Source organism: Ambystoma mexicanum, chromosome 8 (assembly GCF_040938575.1).
Source record: "Ambystoma mexicanum isolate Mex_15411 chromosome 8, UKY_AmexF1_1, whole genome shotgun sequence".
Lineage (NCBI taxonomy): Eukaryota > Metazoa > Chordata > Amphibia > Caudata > Ambystomatidae > Ambystoma > Ambystoma mexicanum.
In genome coordinates, this window is record NC_090929.1 from 356,275,941 (window position 1) to 356,297,346 (window position 21,406).

The 21,406-nt window shown below is 48.0% G+C and overlaps 1 protein-coding gene across 6 annotated transcripts in view; it reads right to left on the reverse strand.

The window, feature by feature from the left end:
- The window catches only part of FKBP15 (FKBP prolyl isomerase family member 15), a 2,419,492-nt gene that overhangs the window by 1,911,906 nt on the left and 486,180 nt on the right, over window positions 1-21,406 (reverse strand). For all 6 annotated transcript variants that reach the window (XM_069609812.1, XM_069609811.1, XM_069609809.1 and 3 more), the window contains exon 9: window positions 2,770-2,913. In XM_069609812.1, coding sequence (XP_069465913.1) covers window positions 2,770-2,913 — 144 coding nt within the window. The remainder of the gene's footprint in view (window positions 1-2,769; window positions 2,914-21,406) is intronic.

The window sequence follows — 21,406 nt, forward strand, 5'->3', positions numbered from 1 at the left end:
AGTGCCCCATTGATGAGGAGGAAGTCCTACAAGCTATGGCCCGGATGGGTTTTCAATAGCTTGTTACAAAAAATGTGCATCCCAATTGGTTGCGCCACTTACAAGGCTGTTCAACAATTGTTTTGAGACTGGCTCAGTGATCTCCCCCCACCACATGGCGGCTCACACCGTACCCTCCCTGCTCAATCCTGGAAAAGACCTGCAGTACTGCCCCGCAAACAGACCTATAGCTATTTTAAATTACGATATATGCATGTATGCTTGCTGCCTTGCCCCTTTACTCCCTTGGTTGGTGGGGCGGGATCAATCAGGTTCCACTCTTCATCGCCAGCACACGATCATATCCAGAGTGTGATTAATGCTGTAGACTGGTGTAATAAACGAAAGACTCCAATGGCCAGTCTGTCGCTAGATGCGATTAAAGCTTCTGACAGCATTAACTGGTCCCATTTGACGGAAGACTTGACAGCTTTTGGTTTCAGTCCCAATTTCATAAAGCTGGTTCTTGCAAATTTCTCCTGCCATTTGGCATCAATACAAATGAATCAATCTTTCAGAACCCATACCGATTCACAGAGGCACACGTCAGGTTTACCCTGGCTCTTGAACCCCCGGCCATAAAAGTAAGAAGTAACTCTCTCATTACTGGGACCGATACTGGGGCAACCATGCACAAAGAAGTAGCTCTTTATGCCGATGACATTTTTATGATGACCAGCCCCCCCCCACCCCCTCCCCAACTACCCTTCCTGCAGTCACTGAAGAATTAGATTTATTCCGTGGGATTGTGGGATATGCTATCAATTGCGATAAATCGGCAGCGCTAAATATTTCCATGCTGCGAACAAACCTCCAATATCTGCAACAAACGTACCCATTCAGGTGGGAGGAGGATAGACTTAAATACCTGGGAGTGTACCTCACAAGCTCCCATGACTCTCTTATCCATCATAACTTCAGACTCTCTTCCGTGAAAGCTACCATGACCTGGAGCGGTGCCAAATGCACCGAGATATCCTGGTTTGGGAGGTGCACTGCCATTAAAATGAACATGCTCCCTCGGTTATTGTACGCTTTCCAGGCTCTCCCAGTGCTACTCCAGTCTCACACTCTTAAGACACTGCAATCTACACTTTGGAATTTCGTCTGGCAGAGGAAGCCGCCCCCCGCCCCGTGTGTCTGGGACGATTCTCGCCCGCCCGAAGCGGCCGGGTGGTGTGGCAGTACCCAATATACATCAATACTTATCGGCGGCTCAGATATCTATGATACTTGATTTTTTTAGATTCTCTACCTGTTAGGCGTTGGATGGAGTTCGAACAGGCAGGTTTGGGTATCCCTTTGGCTTCCCTCCCCATGCTCCCTTCAGCTCACTGACCTCGGTCACCTTAATCTATTAGGATAGGGCGAATCATAGGTTTTCGCCTCACTACTCCTCCTTCACAAAACGCCGGTTTTTCATAACCCATTATTTACCTGTGGCTAGGCTAACAGATTACCTCAGATGGCAGGAGGGTGGTCTGCAGACTGTGGGTCATCTACATGACGAGGGGACCCCACTCACCATTGAACAGTGTAAAACGCCTTTTGGATTACCGGAATTTGAGAGGTTCCATTATGCACAACTGAGACTCTAAGTGTTTCGTTCTGGGGCTAGGGTGGGGGAGGAAGGGATGCGTGTCCTTTTGAGAAGCTGGCGTTGCTCAAACTTTCCTGCCCTAGGGTCCCGAACTGGAGGCTTATATGAGGGGTTGGAAAAAAGATTTGGGTCACACGGTCCCAATCACATTTGGGAACTATGTGGAGAAGGGCCTCTAGGTCAACCACGTGTAGCACCATATTGGAAAACTCTCATAACAATACTCTCTCTGGTATCTTATACCTGACCACTTATATGCTATATATACACTGGTCTCTCCTAGCTGCTGGGGGGGTGCAGGGGGGGTGGGGGGGATATGCTGAGCTCGAATCAAATGGTGTACATACGGTGGCATTGCCCCATCATTCAACTCTATTGGGCTGCTATTATTACTCTAATTCAGCAAATTATGGGCATTAGGCTTCCCGTGGACCCCCTGGTGATTTTATTAGGAGATGTGGACGATCAAGCAATCTTTACAATTGGGGCCCCTCATTCAGTATTGTCTAACCACTTGCTCACAGCGGCTAAATTGACCATTGCCCAACATAGAAGAAAGGCAGAAGCCCCTTCGCTTCACATGTGGTGGACAAAACATTGTACATCTGCGCCAAGGAGAACATTACATCGACCCTTGTGATTCTTTAGTTAAATATAGACGAAAATAGGACCCCACCAAGGGAAATCTTTTTTGTTGTAATTAAGGGACACTGCTTGTGGATGGACGCAATCCGGAGGACCAATGTCATTGGTTATGGGGGGTTTTGGTCGCTGAGCGCCGGCATCTGGCACGCATTTATTTTGGAAGTTATGAGCACTTGGACGCCCCACTTTGATGTTTGAAGTTATTACCCTTTATTACCCTCATCTCCCCATCCACATCAGAACAGATAATATGTATGTCATTATGTTTTTGCTACACCTCTTCTTGATTATTTGAGCATTTGATTTGACTTGTTGTTGTTGCCTTTGATATATAGAAAGAAAGATGCAATAAATATTCTGTTAAAAACAATGTTCATGTACATGTGCCACTGAGACCAGAATGGGAAGCCATAGGGAATGAGACACTTTGCTATACTTCGGAAGGCTGGACATGCACACGATAAATATTTCAGGGAGACACTCACCCTCTTGATCTCCACCTCAAACACAAGCGTTGAGTCTGGGGGGATGCGTCCAGCCACTCCCGAAGAGCCGTACGCCAATGCCGGCGGGATGATGAGGAGCCGTCTTCCTCCTTTCCTCATGCCCACCATGCCATCCTCCCAACCCTAGAGGCAAATCAGATCAAGTCAGAACACAAGTCAGGTCCAAATCCCTGCAGCAGCCACAGCTCTAGGTAAAGCATTTTTTTTGTTTAATATATGAAACAGTCATTGTCAAAGGAGGAGACCAGATGCGTGACTGACAAACATCCTGTATATTAACACATGGCCGAGGAAGGAGATGTGCAAGTAGCAGCTGTATTTTCAGTTGGTCCGGTGTGCACTGTGTGCATTTCGAATCCCAAGACCAGGGGGGAACTCTGTAGGCTTAACTGTTGTGCCTTACCCATTTACCTCAGGGTATGTGGCACAGCATTATACCAAAATAAAAGCACAACCTAACACCACAAGCTTCAAACTTGAGGTTATGCCAAGCCTTGTTTTTGTGTCTTGTAAATGCTAATACACTGTATTGAACACTTTTTCACAGCAAGACCAAATGAATAGCCGTCGTTCTCCCCATATACTGCTGCACAAACAATGACACAAGACAACTGAAGAAGGAAATTGAGTTGTTGGCTAAACACAGAAAACAGCCAGGAGGATTTGACATGCAAAATGATGGGTCACATGGGTTAGATAAAAGGGATACATGTTCCCCAAGTCAGCACAAGACACTATGAAGCGCAGCAGTCTTAAATGTAATCCAAGATGCTGGTGCTATGTATGCCAAATGGACAAAGGCAGGTTTTCGAGTGATAGCGCATCTGCTCTCATGACTTGCACATTAAAAAAAACGACATTAAAAACACATTTCAAATTTAAAAGATTTGGCATCATAATTATCCGAACAGTTCAGCAAATACTTTCCGTTGGTCCCAAGGAAATGGGTGTACTGTGTTTATTACGTTAACTTTCCCATCCGCACTGCACAGCGGTATTTGAGCAACGTGGGGCGTCACCTTCATTCCTATCGGGGATGGCAACAATGTCCTTAGCTTGTGATTATAAGAGTTATGTAATTGAACTGCTCCCCCCTGCACATAGTTAATTATATACACACACACATCGAATATATATGTAGTGAGGAGAATTCGATACAATGCTGCGCATCACTCAAACCATGTGGTTTGATACCTCGCTATTTCAAAAACATAATGGGCCAGGTTAGGATTGATAAAAGCCTAAAAACTACTAGGAGCCATTCTACAACTAAAGAGGGATTTCGGGAAATAAGACTCAGGAGGAGCTAAAGTAAAAGGTTGTCCATTAGTGATCCCTGCGCGATCAAACAAAGAAAAAAAACGATTGTAACCCCTGGCCCAAATAGGGTCACCTAGCTTGGGTTTACAGCCCTTTATCTTTCCCCACAGTTGTGTCAATAATAAGGGCACACAGACACCTTTTGTAAATTGGATGCCATGTATTCTATAACAGTGGTCTTCCAACTGTGGGGCTACCCTGCATCCCCCTAGGGGGCCCAGAAGGAAGTTCTGGAAGATGAAAGGGTGTGGTGCAAGCGCGAGGCTCTTCAAAAAGGAGTATGGTGACTGCTTTTAATGGAAAATATAAGTAGATATGGAATCTAGGGGGCCTGGCATCAATATTTTTTATTAAGTGGGGCTCTGTATAAAAAAAGTTGGAATGCCACTGTTCTATAAGGATGTGGGTTGTAAACCTTGTTTGGAGTATTGTGACCCGAGTAGGCCCACGCCATGGGGTCTCCACCACAGGGGGCATCTAGAATGTTGGCGAGGACCGACTTGTAACTCCCCCAAACCCTCCTCCACCCCAACATTCACACGTCACAGATGGGGGAATTAACTGTGATGCCCGGTTGTAGAAATGGAGACCAGGAAGAGGAGACAACGTGCTCTCTCCTGGGGGTATGTGGCCTAGTGCAACCCCTCAGGGGTCATGGGGATGCGGCTAAAGTGGACTAGCGAGGGGAAGAAACCAGCTCCCAAGCTGCACTGGAGCGCTGATGTGGCCCGCAGACAGGGCAATTTCTAGTCAACTTAGCGCCCGGGGCGAAACATTAGCATGCGCCCCCAAATCTCCTCTCCACCACACCCCCGCTTGACTGGCACAGGTCACTCCCAAACTACACCTCTGCATCGCGCGATCAGACAAATGGCTACACTAAACGAATTTCTCTGCAATGAAGTTGGGCTTTCCCTAGACCCTGCCAGCAAAAATAGACCAAACACACAGCTGGTTTCAAATAGCAGCAAGTTAGTGAATGGTTTACATTCGCTGAAAAAGTGTCATCCAAACAGGTTCTCCCCTACTCCTCCAGAACCATCAAGGACCACATTGACACTGTCGCTCCAGCCTTACACGATTTCTGCAATCACTCTTTCGCCACTGGATCTTTCCCCTCTCTCCTCAAGCACTCCCTTGTGCACCCCCTCCTTAAAAAGTCTTGTGCCAATCCTGTCTGGCAAACTATTGCCCGATCTCTATCACTCCTTTCCTGGGCAAATTCTAGGAAAAGCTCGTCATCTCCAAGCTAACTCTCCACACTGAATCTGGTGGTTTCTCTATGACCATCAGTCGGGCTTCAGAGCGGCCAGAGGCATGGAAACTGCTCTGAACACCCATGAAGATCTGCTCTCTAATCTTCTCTAATCTTGACTCCAGCCTTCCTTGTGTCCTCATCATCCTTGACCTTTCCTCTGTTTTTGACACAGTCAATCACGCCATCCTCATCAATCGACTGAGAACCTGGGCATCACGGATCAGGCCCTGGAGTGGTTGACCTCCTTCCTCATGGACCGAGCCTCTGAGGTCCAACTTGCGTCCTTTCTCTCCACCACCTCTCTCACCACTTGTGGTGTTCCCCAGAGCTCCATCCTCTCGCCCTGGCTCTTCAATCTCTACCTGGTCCACCCAATCTCTACTCTCTCCTCCAACTTTCAGTGTTATGCGGATGAAACTCCGCTCTCTTTCAGGCTCCCCTCAGCCTCCTCTCCTCTCTCGCTCATTCCTGACTGCCTATCTGCAATTCTGGATTGGTGTGCCTCCAACGATCTCTGCCTTAATGCCAGTAAGACAGAGATCCTTCTCAGTAGGACGCCTGCTCCCGCTTTCCCGCTCTCACTCTGGCCACCCTCCATGGGCCATCTTCCTTCACCTTCCTCCGAGGCAAAAATCCTTGGTGTCCTCTTCGACTCCACTCTCTCTCCTCGCACCACTGACCTTGCCAAGAAGGGCCACTACCAGCTGCACCTCCTCAGAGGTATTCTCCCTTTTCCCCCAGAAGCTCACTGTCTCCATATCCCTGGTTCACTCTCGGCTCGACTATGCAACAGCCTCTTTCTCAATCTGCCTTTCTCTACTCTCCGCCCTCTGCAACTAATCCAGAATAGGACTGCAAGACTTATCCTTGGTCTCAAGCCCAGGGACCGGATCTCTCCAGCCTTGAAATCTCTCCACTGGCTCCCGTTGGCTGCAAGTATCAAGTTCAAGACCCTCTGCATCGTCCACAAGGCTTTCTGGGGCCATGGCCCGCACTACATCCAACTCGCTCTTCCAAAATACCTTCCTTCGCTCAGCCACCTCCAACTCACTGAAGGTCAGACGCTTCTCCAGGCAAAGAGTAGAGGGGAGATATCTCTCCTCTGTAGGTGCCTCCCTGCCTCTCTCAAACTTGAGCTGGACCACCTGAAGACCCAGAAGCAGCTCAAGATCTTCCTTTTCTCCTCTGCTTTCTCCCTCTCCCTCCCCTGCATTGCTGCCTTGATTGCACTTTCCCATGCACTTTGCGTTGGCTCACTTGCACGATCTGAACACCACAAGGCCTAGTTAGATAGTTTGTCTTGTCCTCCCCTCGGTCTTCCCTCCCTTGTCTTGTTGCGCCTAGAAACACTTGTGTACAGGTGCGTTATACATGACATATCATATCATACTGCAGAGAGGTTACCTGTAAAGTAAGACCAGCACAACTTTTTGTTGTTAATTTGATGCAGACCTGAACATGTAAACTGCATATCGGATCGCAGCAACCAGTGCTTGGGATTATTTGGGAGAAGAGACTCGATGTCTACTTCTTGATCAACAAAATATGTTAACTTCGAGAGCATCGAATGCACTGCGTACAAAGATATGCGAGACAAACAGTACATCCTAAGTACTGTTGGCTGTGGACTCGGACTGGTCTGCGCTGTTTCCTGGACTCTCCTTGCAGCGCCGCCTCTGCTCTGCGCTGTTCTACCATCTGTTGTTGGCCGTGGTGTCTACGGCTCGGAGCGTTTTTCACGCCTGGAGGACGTCTTTCTGTGTTACACACAGTTTGCCTGGCCCCTGCCCGTGGATAGGAGGCCCCGCCCCCTTGGGTCGAGTGACGCCCAGGAAGCCTTGTTAACCTCAGCTTCCTCGCGCACCCGCGCCGCGCACCTGCCAAGTACATCCTAAGTACTGTTGGCTGTTCGCGGTTCGCGGGACGTGAGGTGAGGGGCACTTAGGCTTTAACTACCCTTGTTTGGCTTCGGCTATATACGCTACCCTAAAAGAGGGTTGCGGCCATTTTGCGTTTTGCCGCACAGTTGGTCTGGTAGCCAGTGGACCGAGGGAAAATGGGTCCCATTCTAAGAAGTGGAAAATCCGGTTCTGCCTCCAAAGGGATTACCCAGCATCTGTCCAACAGCCTAGATAACGCGCTGCCCCCTCTGTCGCCTCCGCTTAGCAATATGCCATTGCCCATGAGTGGCCCCCAGGAGGATCTGGTAGAGGGGGTGACGTGCGAGGGCAAACTTGAGTATGATCATGAGGCTTCTCTATGCTCGCCCAAGCCCCCATCCTTGGCTGGAAAGCCTTCGTTCTTACTGCAATCATCCTTCTCCTTACAGGAGGCGAATGATGCCTTAGGTGAGGGGGGTTATGGGTATTGCTTGGGTCAGATTGCAATGTGCTCTCATCCCCAGGCTCAGCAAAGGTCTTCTTGCAATTCTGATACCTCGATTTTGGCCCCCACAATTGCTAACGAATTGGGTCGAAGAATGCGGCTTTCGTTGGGCCCGTCGTCTCCAGCTGCCTCCTCCTTCCCATTTCGTGAACAAGTTCACCTACACCAGCCCCCATTATATAGCAGCGAAAATGCGGGAGGCACCTCGAGTAAGCTGGGGTTGATGTCATGTAGAGATATCGACGGGGGGGCCGCCTGCCTGTATGAGGACCACAAGGCTGGGGGAGTTGCGACTACGGGTCCCACTCAGTCAGCTGGTGGCAGCCCCTTCGATTCCAGATCAGAGGGCTTTGATCCTGCGGCTCCAAAAGGAGAGGGCGGTCTAGCTTCAACCCCGGAGGAGTTGAGGATACCCGCCCCTAATAATGAAGCAGTTAACTTTCCCGTAATTTCAAGCTTGCTCAACCTACTGGATAGAGGTCACGAACTCACGCACTATTCCATCAGAGAGATGCAGGGCTCGCTTTCCTTAATGAGAGATAAAATGGCAAAAATGGAGGGCTTTATTATAGCTGAAGAACGTTCTAGATCGTCTTATGTGGCCCAAGTTGAAACACTTCTAGAAAAGATAGCAGCTTCCCACGTCCAATCTACAACTGGTGTCATGACCTCCTCGCAAAGTACTCAAACAGACAGGGTTGTGTTAGCGACTGAACATCCACAAAGATCTTATTCACAGGTGGTGAGTGGTGTGAAGGATGACAGATTTGAACAAGAGGGGGTGGATGATATCAACGTGGTTGAGGCTTTGAAACTCCAACATGAGCGGCTGCTGCAGATGGAGCAGCTTGTATATAAGCTTGTTGCTGCTCCGCGCACTCCAGGCCCTCAGGATGTTGAAGGAGGGGCTGTCTTGGCCGTAGATAGGCAAACTTCCCCGCCTGACAGCCCCTCCACTCTGGTGGATTTGGTAAATGCTCAGTCTAGGTCTTCTGACATGGCCATTATACCATCCTCAGAACCCGAGGATGAACCCGTTGAACTTGATGGTAGGAATTTTATTTCGCGAAAAGCTAGGAAATCTTTCCTAAGAGCTCAGAAGCGCTTAAAACAGACCAAAGCGCGGCTCAAGAAAGTCGACGTGGCTACCTCCGGCTCTGATAGGGCCTCGGTGACGGAGACGAGGCCTTGTCCTAAAAATGAGACGTGCCATGACGACTTAGGAATGGCCTTATACGACCTAGACGAGGAAAGTAGGCGGCATCTGCAGATTGCCGCCCTGAAGAGCGGCAATGTGCAGACCATGCCTCTCCTCCCTTTAAGGACAGGCCCTGATAAATCACAACCTAGGATGCAATGCTTTTTCCCCAACACTGCCTCTAAAAAAGTGGCTACTGGGTCGCCAGCTCCCAAGCTAGAAGCAGCGGTTGCGTCCCTACAGAATCCCCTGGCCATCCAGGAAATATCTGCAACTGCTGAGCTGGAGGCCCAGGGGACAGTGGGTCACGCTGCCGCACAGGAGGTACCTTATATTGAGCCAAATAACACTGCTGGGCCAACACTTACTGCCTTGGCTTCTAGGTCTCTGATGAGCGCTCCCTGTGTTGATATTGAACCCCCTCCCCTAGTTGCCCAGGGAGGGTCAGACCTGGCAGAGCCTTCCTTTGTGCATACACCAAAGGATATGAAACTAATAGTAGGCTGGTCTAGTAATCCAGAGATAAATGGGCCGGCTCGTATAAATAGATCCTTTTTAATGAACTCATTTTTTCAGATTCCAGCACTAAGAAATCTCTCATCCAAAGATCTGGACTGGGTCAAATTAGCGTCCCATAATAACAACAGAGTTCTCTGTAGAGTGCAGTCTCAAATTATTACCAAAATGCTCTTTGAGTTTGCTGAGGACTTTTATTCTATTGGTCTTACTCCTAGATTGTTCTATGATATGGAATCTGCTTGGGCGTTTCTTGATTGGATTCAACCCTCTCACCCAGCATGTCCCACTGCATTGGCGGGCGATCTTCCCGACTCACAAGTCAATAAATTATCGTTGCAATTAGCGTCACTGTCTCAAGCCTTAAGTGGTCTATCCTGGTTGGAACCTTTAATAAAAGCGTCTGTCGCCAACACTGAGCCCAAGCCAGGCTCATAATTTCCAGTTTTGAATGTGGCCTCTTGGAATTGTTGTGGGTTAGGCAATCTTACTGCATGGTACAAGCAAGTTGAGCCCGACAAGATGCCTGACATTTTATTTCTGCAAGAGACTATGGCATTAAAGCCCTTTAGCCTAGATGGATTCTCTTGTTTCTCCAGGGTGGCAGAAAGGGTTACCACAGGTCGCCCTGCAGGAGGTATAGCGATTCTTATTAACAACAGATTGAAAGTCTCAGCTTCTACAGTGGATTCCTCGGCCTCCTGTGTGCTGGTAAAACTGACGCTTAAGAGCTCCAAAGATCTGAACCTGCTATTATTATCCATTTATTGGAATCCCAAAGCGGTTTCGCTAGATAGGTTTCTTGAAGACCTAGAACGGATTCTATCTATCGCAGCTAGGGAATGGCCTGACTATGAAATCATGATTGGAGGTGATTTGAATTGCTATCTATATCTAAAGAGCATAACACGACCCTTTTCTAATAGTTCAGCCTACACGCAACAGGCCAAGGATAGAGGCCAGAAATTACTATCGCTTTTCCATCTATGGGGGATTTACCCAATTCAATTGGCTTCTAATTCCATTCAATTCTCTTGGCAGCGAGGTTCATCCACTTCCCTCATTGATTACATACTTGCCTCTAAAGCATGCTCTGGGCTGCTTGAACCAATACAGATATTAGATTTGAATATGAGTGACCATCATATGCTATATTCCTGCTTGCATATGGGAGTGGAATGTTATCTAACTTCTGCCCCTGCAACCTTAGTGTCATGTGACAGGAATACAATATCTGTAAACTGGACTTCTGCCAGATGCAGGAAAGTGTCTTTTTTGGTAAATAGGGATATTTTAGTGCATTGGGATGTTAAGGCCTCCACAGCGAATGTAACCAAAATTAACGCAATGAATGCTAAAATGATTCATATGCATTTGGTAGATGTCGCGAAAGAGCCTTTGGAAAAGTCCTCTATTGTGGTTGCCCAGGTCAATGCCACTCAGGTCGCATGTCTAAAAAAGCAAAGAAATTGCGATCTCCGCATACTAAGGAAGCGAATGATATGTCAGTGTACGTATATTCGCCAAAAGAACATGATTCAGGCGCATTATAAGCAACAGTTTACCCTGTTGCGTCGTGCAGCCCATATTCTAGCCAACCAATACATGATTGGCCTGTTGTGTAAAAAAAAAAGCAGAGACTTATGGGCCATCTTAAGAAATCCTGTAGGAAAAGTTGATCTGCGCATGGTGGCGGTGATTTCAGGCCCGGAATGGGAGAGGTTCTTTAGTTTGAAATTCTCGCTACCTGATAGACATACCGCTTCAGAGAGCGTTCCGGTGCACTTGCCTCTTCCAGTGGTCTGTCCTTGGGAAGTAAAGGATATCATATGGGCAATTGAGCAACTGAATCCATCAAAAGCTGCCGGCCCTGATGGGCTGCCCGCTTGTGTATACAAATCTGATCCCCACTTTTGGGCTAAGTATCTACTGTCATGCTATCAGTCGATTTACCATACCGGGATTATTCCGCCATCATGGCTTATAGCCATTATCATCCCCATTCACAAAAAGGGGGTGTTAAGTAATCCTGTGAACTTCAGACCTATTGCGTTGATTGACACAGCGGCAAAGATTTTTACACGACTGCTCCTGGTTGATTTAGAAGACCATATAAGAAACCATAATATTTTGTCTAAAGCTCAGGTGGGCTTTCGTAGGGCTTTGGGTACTCAATTAAACGCCTCAATCTTAGCACATTTAAGGAGAGCTGTGCACAGAGAATCAAAGGGCACCATATATATGGCTGCCATAGACCTCACATGTGCTTTCGATAATGTTCTTCGTGCTCGCCTTTGGCGTAAGATGTTGGCCTATGGCATTCCATCCTCCTTGGTGGCCTTAATTGCCGCACTCCACACCAATACCTCATGTCAGATTCGGATCAATGCTAAGGGGCTCCTCTCTGCTATTATTCCTACGAGCATAGGGGTCAAGCAGGGTTGTAATTTAGCTGCAGTTTTATTCAATCTATATCTCGCTGATATTGAGAATCTATGGAAAGAGATTAATTCTTTCCCCGTAATATTGGGTCCCATGCGTTTACATTGGTTAGCCTTTGCCGATGATATTGTTCTATTCGACAGAGTGCCTTTCGGTCTGCAGAACAAATTAAACACACTTCATGATTATTGTCTGCAAAATAACATGACAATTAACCCGGCGAAATCCCATATTATGATTTTTACGGCCAAAAAAAAACTGCCTAGATTTACATTTACTATCAACCAGCAGACCATTGCTAGGAAAGATGCGATCGTATACCTGGGCTATCAGCTGTCTAATGGGAACTCAATTGATGGATGGCGGGCCCTGCTGAAAGAGAAGCTTGGCCCGTTAATGGGACAAATGAGAATAATCAACGCTAAATACTGCAGCTTCTCTCTCCTGCCCCTCATCCAATTTTATACGATGAAGATAGAGCCCATCCTGCTTTATACTCTTGATATATGCCTGTTGAAGTTGGGGCCCCTGTTAAATCAAATCCAAGGTCAGCTCTGGAAGAAAATTCTAGGGCTACCAAGTTATTTACCAAATTCCATCATATTACACGAGTTGGGACTCTATTCTCTAGCTGATAAATATCTTTGGAGGAAGGTAAATGCCTTTTGTAAAGTTCTTGTGCCTCCCCCTAACTCACTCTATGAAGAGTTTCATATAATGATGGAAAATCATTGCCCGGCCTCGGTTCGGGAAGTAAAGGAGGAAATAATGGAGACTCTGGCTACGCTCAATATGACCTTGACAGACCTAACTAATACCCCAAGCAAAGTTAGAACTCGCTTCTTTTGCAATGCGTGGGCTCTAAATTCTGACAAGGTCGGGGAATACTCCTCCTTTGCGACCTATGCGTTGTTCAGACATGCCGTGACCCCAAGGTTACCTTATATCTTATGCTTTCCTGATAAAAGGGCCAGACAGACCTATATGCGTTTCCGTTTGGATCTTATCCACACGGGAGAGCGGATTCGGTCTTGGGCCGGTTATGGAGAGTCGGCAATGGGGCATGGATGTCGATTTTGCTTGAACAGATTGGAAAAGGAAACGCTACAACATCTATTTATCTACTGTAAATTCTTTGCGAATCAAAGATTGTGTTGCTTGGCTTCTTTGTTCTTTTCTTACTCAAGCTTTGAAGCCAATCTAGTATGGATAAGATGCATGCAGGGTTCCTCGAATGCTATTATACTAGCAACTGTTAGACTGGTTACTTTGATTGAAGAACAGCTATTGACGATGAATCACGCAAGTTTTAACAGCATAAGGTTGGCTCTTTCGCATAGGTAACAGGAGATTTGGCTGATATGATTAGTTTGGATATGAACTTACTGTCGTATTTAATTATGTTTTGTGTGTTATTGAACTTTGATTGACTGCTTGTTGTGTCTCTCTTCCTTTTTCGCTCACCTCTGCCCTATCATCTATAAGGGTGCTTTTGGGAGGAGGTTGTCCTGTTAAGTTGTATACGTTTACAGTATATTGTAGTAGTTTTATGATTGCTAACACCCTGTTTCCGCTCACCCGAAGGATTTTATTTCAAAGTCTGTTTTAGAGGAAATGAAATTTGGTTGTATTTGTACATAAGAGATCTTTAGATGTTTTTTATGTTTATTAATATTTGTAAAGGTGTAAAGTAAAATTTACTACCGAAACAATAAAATAAAAAAAAAAAAAAAAAAAAAAACAGCACAATAAAATGTCAGGCTGTATTGGAGAGAAATTACTTCTTAGTTCTATTTTCAAGGGCCTTTCACCAAATAATTCCTATAACAAAAGTGTCCGGAAAATACCTCGAGTCTAAGGTGAATGCTTTTGTTTTTAAAAATTGAAAGTGTGGGTTTGTGCATGCATTTTGCTGTGGTGTGGAGGTCTGGTGAGGAGGGTACCTTGTTTAGTTCCTATTGTGATCGGAATCCTTCTGGACGGCTCACGGCTTTCTGGATTCCAAAAAGGGGATCGTCAATACTGCTGCTGAATGGCACACAGCGCAAAACTTGAGACAATGGTGACCCGGGAAAGTAGTATTACGTAACTTAAGTACATAAGAGGCAGCACCTGCTGCCGCTACTTGCCTGGGTAGCTCAAGAGCAATTGCACCCTCCCCAGGGCAATTAGAGTCTGCACTGGGAAATTTCGAGCCCGCCGCAGGGCTATTGCGCCCCGGGCAGCTGCCTGCTTTGCCTGGGCCAAGAAACAGGCCTGCCTGCAGTGAAGGGGAGCAGAGACTGCACAAAGCCCCGGACCAAGAGGTTTGGGAGCAGCAGACATGCCAAGTCTCCCGACCAGGGGGGAGGGAGATTTTGCTCCAGGAAGCGGGAGAAGGGAATTTCCCCATTGGATTGCATTGGGGTTTAAATTATTTTAGGCAGGAGCAAGTGCTGGAGTTTGTCTCCCTCTGATGGAGACTCCTGCGAGTTGCAGGAGATTTGGCATGTCTGGGGTCGGGCATGGTCCTTGTAATGGGTGTGCAGTGGACCCACCTCAGGTGGGAACAACCTGTGGAGTGGTAAGTGCGGGTGCAAATGTGGCTTGTATGAGGTGGTCGGACTGGTGCCTGCTCTCCTCATGGTGATGGACAAGAGGAGTGGAGCTCCACAGCAAGGACTAAGGATACTGGGTTGCTCTAACCCTGGCCTTTTGGAGCAAGACCAGCGCAGATTGAGACCTGTCACGAGCTGTCCGAGTGCCACAATGGAGATACGAGCAGCTCAAGCTTCCATAGGAAGCCAGGCTTGGGCAGATCCCACCCAAAATAAGCGCTACCCTGGACTGTAATAAGGCACGGGAAAGATGAGCACGCACAAGCGTTGGCTTCTCTGTTTGGCGACAAAGAGGCCTCTGTCCTATGGTAGGGAGTAAGCAAAGCCCCATATTACCATAGAGGACAGAGACCAGAAAGGAGCCACCATTACCCAGAATAAGGACTGGAATGGAGGGCGAGACCCCGTGCCTAGAAAGCTTCATGCAGTGTCATGCATTTGTGTTGCAATTCCAGTTGCGTCCATAGGCAGCGTGTCTAGCATAAGTAAACCTTTGAGCATGCAGAAGCCCATCAACAGTTCTACCTGGCCTGATTAGTCCGAACAGGTTCCTGCATTCGGTGTTCACCTAAGGTGCCCTCATTGTGGGACCATGGGAGGGAGGCCAGGTTAAGCAGGGCACAGATAGCTGTGTCTGTAGCCTTTCAGTGAATTCCACATTAATATACTCAGCATTTGCCAAAGACTGATAAGGCATGTATGCCCTGTGCATTTGGGCACATATCGACAATGGAATCGGCAACACATCACTACTCTGGCTAAAATCGTACATGACAGAAAGAACAGAAACAACTGAGATAACACCATTCGAGTGAATACTGTTAGAGAATTCTCATAAAAGTGCTAATTCCCTTCACCTTGGAGACCCCCAGCAATTTTGCTGGATTTTGCGGACTTGATTTTTTTTTACCTGGAAAGAGCGTGAGCCTTTTTTCCCCACTCCCATGTATTTTGATGAGTGTTTAACATTTGTGTTCTTTGATTATGGAGTTTTAGATAACTCCATAGGCACCATCTTTTCATGTGTGTTACACAGCACCTTCAGTGCAGTGACACAGGGATGTCTTTTTAGACTTCCCAAAGGTTTACATACCTTCTCTGGGATAAACTACTGTTTCCCAGAGAATGTAAAGGAAAAATTGACTTTACTAGTGTTTCCAAATTCATAGACCCAGCACACACCATCTTACAATGGAGTGCTGGAGGGGTTACATAGTATCCACTGGGTCTAAATACTGATGTAGCAGTCAAATGCTACCCTTTCCTACTGAAAAGGCTGGTGGCAGTGGTTTTACAACGAACTACCATGATTTTTCCCACGAACACCAGTAGCTAAAAATCACCGGAGCCATATTTTTCAAGATGGTGCCTTAAGCCCCTTTGTTTAAACAGGTCAGGGTCTTTTTTCGCCATTTCTTTTGGAAAGGTTCTTCTAGTGTTTGTCTCTGCGCGCCAAACCAGGTTTGGTCCCTTTTTTGTGTGCCTTTGGCGGGCTTCAGGACTGAAGACCGTATCTGGCGCCCGAGTGTCTGTGGTGGGCAGGAATTGAGTGAGGTGCCCAAAACTCCCTGTGCTTGGTCTCCTAGGAGACCCAAATGCTCTCTGGCGTGATTGGCTGGCTGCCTGTCTGGCAAAGACAGCCACCCTACTGGGTGTGTGACAGCTAGGCTGCAATGAAAGGGAGAAAACTGTTTAAAAGGCAAGTCTCTTGGACTGGAAAAGAGTCGACCACTGGAACGAAAGAACCGAAGACGAGCTGGAAGAGGACGTCTGCTGCAACTCCTGGACCGTTGGTTTGCCCGGTGAAGCCCTACTGCAGGTCCGAATTGCCAAACTCCATTCAACAGAGAAGCTCCTTCAAGGACGGCTTCTTCCTTTGAGTTGGTGACACCTGGATACCATTCTCAAAGCTGGTTAGGATTAATCAGGGAGAGGGACACCAGTTTGTGTTCTTGAATCTACAGCTACTGGAACTGAAGTGACTCCATCTTGTTTGCTTTCTTCAACGATCCAGTGCAGGAGTCCCCCGACATCCTCCCTCTTGTCCCCACGACTGAAGCTCAGGAACAGCGAGATCTGCAAGACCAGCCAGGAACCACGACTTAAGCAACATTTGTTTCTTCATACAGAGTTACTGTGCCAACCCGAATGAGAGAACACCACTGTCACTGTGAAAGTTTGTGAAACTTTCCCAACTTGCAGGCCTAATCAGCTTGTGACCCGACAAATGATCCTTTTTCGTCTAAACTACATCTGAGAACTTTTGCAAAGACTTTACCGTTTGATACCAGAACTGCTCTTTCCTATCCAGAACACTAGCCCATTGACTTTGGCATGACCTATTGACTTGAATTGAACTACTCTGGTGAACGGAAACTATTTGCACTGCCTAGAAAGTATGTGTGATCTATTCTACTTACTTTTGTCCTTTTTGCTCACTGCTAAGTAACTGGACTGCCATTTGGCTCCTATTTCAGGGGAGCTCCAACTGTCTCAAAAGCTTACAGTTTTGTATTGAGGTGTATGGGTATATAATATTAAGTTACCTTCTTCTAGTGAAATGTTTTCTAAATGATTGTGTAATAAATTAAGTGGTTTTTACCAAGAAACCTTGAGTGTAAGTGTCTACTTGAACCACTGTGATTGAAAGTCCTCTGTGTAACTACTTGTACTGCTCACATTCACTCAAGATAAGCCTGGCTGCTCGGCTTGCTACCAAAAACTGTGTGTACAGACTTGTGCCAAAGGTTGGTTGGCTAACACCTGTAATCCTAATTGTGTGTAGTGGTCCCAGAGGGTACTGCCTGCAATTCTGCCTAACAAACCCTGCACAAAACAACATGTGGCGTCCTACAAGGCTCACCAGTCTCACCACTCGCAGGTGATGGGGGACCACAGTGGTGAATCTCGGTCAACGCCAAGGTAGTGCAGCAGCATTTCCCCCAGCGCCTTCTGAAACGGCCTCCAGTGTACTTCACCACTGCAAACATGCACCCATTGCCACAATAACAGCGCTGCTCGCCTCGACACGCCGCAGGATTTGGCCTCGACATCATTGACCCTGCTGCAGACGCCGCCTGCGCACTCTGCGCTGTTGTGGGCTGCCTCCGGTCTCCGGGGCAGCCCACAGATGTTGTCGGAATCACCCGACAAGATAGGCGTGCCGGGGAACAGCCGGCGAACCTGGAGTAGGGGAGCACCCTACGGCACCCAGTGTCACCGGGCGCAAGCCTCACAGTGTGGGGGTGTCACCCCCAGTCTCCCACAGCCGCGGCTCCGAGGGCACTCGGGCCATGCTGCACAAGAGGCCACGACCACGTGGCAGGCCCACAACCCACAAATGCACAGACACGAGTTTCCACTTCCTGCGGCTCTGCTGCTCTGCCCTTGCGGTGCCAGCAGAGCCCCTTTTATTAATACAGCGTCATGATGCAGTCATGACACGCACGCAGCGGGGACCGCTAGACCAACACACACACAACATGCCCCAGCCAAACCAGAACCGCGGGGCACGCCCTTCGGCCGTGTAAATAATCCCACCTGAGCTGGCACATCACAACAAGCGGTACGCCCTGCGGGCTATGTCCCAGTCTTCATCATCGGAAGCAGAGACCAGGGGCACACATGCTACCAAGTCATGGGCCCGCGCAGGTTAACGAGGCGCAAGGAAACAATGGATGTCCCCGCCCAGCTGCATGTCATCTTAGATGAAATGAAAAACATAGCCGAAAGTATGCAAGAAACACAGCGCAGGATATAATTTAAGAGCTTAAATATATCCGGTCGACGCCAAGGGGCTCGCTGTAGTTCTAGAGTTCTGTGGTCCAAACCTCTGGAATCCTCGATGCACCCGACAAAAGGTGTCCCGGCTTCGTCACACTATGTTTCATGAACGCTCTAAATAGACGTTGCCCGTTCGGGATGGGCCTTCAGTGGTCTGGTCCGACCCGCACGGCATTGTCTCTTCTCAAGACGTATTGGGCCCACGTTTTATAAGCAATGTTGTCCCTAAACTAGGACAAATGTTCAGAGAGGCGAATAAAGCTGGGTACCTCCCAAGAACTCTACTCACAGCAAGCATTGAGGTCTTCCACCAAAAGGGCCGCGATCCACAACAATGTAGTGCGTATATGTCCATTTCCTTAATTAACACCAATGCGAAAATTCTAGCAAAATGTATAGTAAAGCGTTTGGAAAATCTCATGCCCGCGCTAATACAGCAGGATCAGACGGGCTTCATATTGCAGCATCACTCGACGGACAACTTACGCTGGCTGCTCCATATAATTGAGGGGGTCTCCAACCCTGATATGATCCCATGGCTAGATGCCGAAAAAGGCGTTCGATTCTGTGCGGGGGGAGGAGAGGGGTTTATATGCTTGCTGTCCTTTAAGGGTTTGGCCTGACCGGCCAATTCCTGCGTATGTTCCAACTCCTATATGACATGCCACAGGCCACTTACCACAAATGGACCGATTGCAGGCTACTCCGTTAATTCGGACAAATCTGAGATTAGGCTGCTGCGTCCTGACATACCCTGGAACCCCAGTGGAGTGGTACCGTTCAGATTACAGGCCCAATATATCAAATATCTGGAGTGCCAGCGACTCTCAATTGGCCGATTTGAAATACCCACCGACACCGCTTCAGGATAAAAGCAGACATTGACAGATAGCTGGTTATCCCGTTCTCACTCACAGGGAGGATCAATGCCATAAAAAATGAACTCAATGCCAAAACGTATTTATTTAGCCACCACGATTCCCTCGCCTCCCCCAAACAACTATTCGATGACATCGACAGGATGATAGCTAGATTTATCTCGCGATGCAATTAAGCGTGCCTAAACAAATCAGTTCTGCAGGCTACTAGGGTCAATGGGGGGGCTGGCTCTTCGCTCATGGAGAGCCTACTACATGTTGGCACAGGTATTATTGGCTAAGCACTGCCTTAATTCTTCTGATACGGCTGGTTGGCCAGACATTGAGCTCCAGATATTGAGCCCTTTTAAACCCCAGGACATCATTACCATTGAGCCCACACGGCTCTCAGTAGTGATCAAAACTCGGTTACTCAATGGCATGTATGCGTGCAATGACAGGGACTAATGTGCATGAGTTCCCTCTCTGGCTTAGCCCAAGAGCCTTGGTCTCTACCGCAACCCCCTCACAGGTATATGATCGACAGCCCGCCTCCTGGGGTGAGGTACGAGTAATGGATCTATATGATGAAGCAACAATGCTGCCATTCCCCGATGCGAGGGACAAACTGGGTCTTGCTCTGCAGGACTGGCTGACGTACCACTCCATACAGTCAGCGCTATACAAATTCACTACGGTGGAATACAGGGCCAGAGAGCCAACACCTTGCGAAGCAGAATTTGGAAATGATGCCTCCGAGTTCCCTAGACTCCGGAATTCTTATGATTTTTGCATACAACATAACATTAAAAGGAACATAACATTGGCCCAACTGTGGACCAAAGATCGCGACACGCCACTTGGTTTAGAGGACATATATAGGGCCTTTGAAGCTATCAGAGAAGTGTCCTATAGTCTCAAACACAGGGAGATGGAATACAAAATACTGCAGCGTGCACTCTACACACTACACCCCATCCAAATTGTATGCAATGGGCCTTACCCAGTCACCTAACTGGAGACTCTGCAGGGGGGGTGAGGGGGGGCATCTACTGGCCATATATTGTGGACATGCCCAGGAAGGAACACGTTACTTACCTGTAACTGTTGTTCTCCAGCATGGGTCTGGCATGGATTCACATGCTCATGAATATTCCCCGTCGTCAGGCTGGGAATCCTCGGTAAAGAAAAATCAGTATCAGTTTCATTTCTGATCTGTCTTTCGTAGTAGTAACCAATCACTGATCTCTGCGTCATACTGACCACAGCCAATGACTGCCATCTCCCTAAGCCCCGCCTCTGGCAGCCATCTTCAGATTTGGTAGCACGTGAAGTGGCAGTATGACCAAGTGAAGAGCCGCAGAGGGGTAGGCGGGAGGGTTCGCATGTGAATCCATGCCAGACCCATGCTGGAGAACAACAGATACAGGTAAGTAACTTGTTCCTTCTCCAGCATGGGGTCTGGCATGGATTCACATGCTCATGAATAAAAGAATACATAGCAGTACACACATGCACAACCACGGGCGGTGGCAAAGGCTCAACATTAAGCATTACATCCAAAACTCAACATTAAGCAATTCTTACCTCCTCACCAGGCTCACCTTAGGCGAACAGGTTGCGCAGCACTGCTTGGCCGACCCTGGACTCCTCCCTGGAATCCCGATCGACGCAGTAGAATTTCGTGAAGGTGTGCGTCAACCTCCACGTAGCAGCCCTGCAGATGTCCAGCAAGGGCACACCAGATAGGAACGCCGTGGTAGTTGCGATCGCTCTGGTGGAATGGGCTCTCGGACGGCCAGGCAGCGGTCGGTTTGCCAACCGGTGACAGTGCATGATACAGCCGGAGAGCCATCTGGAAATGGAAGCCTTCCCCTGATTGACAGGTCCAAAGTTCACAAAAAGTTGTGACGTCTTCCGAAAACTCTTCGTGCGGTCCACGTAGAACTTCAGCGCTTTAGCCACATCCAGCGAGTGCAAAGTCCTTTCAGCCGGCGACGAAGGCGACGGGAAGAAAACAGGCAACACCAAGGGTTCGTTGAGGTGGAAGTCAGACGGCACCTTGGGCATGAAGGAGGGGTGCGTCCTGAGCACTACCCTCGTGTCGTGAAAAGTCAAGTACGGGGGCTTGCAGGAAAGGGCCTGGATCTCTCCCACCTGTTGTGCGGAGGTGATGGCCACAAGAAATGCAGTTTTCCACGACAAGAACTTCAACGGAGCTGAGTGCAGAGGCTCGAACGGAGGTCCCATGAGCTTGGTC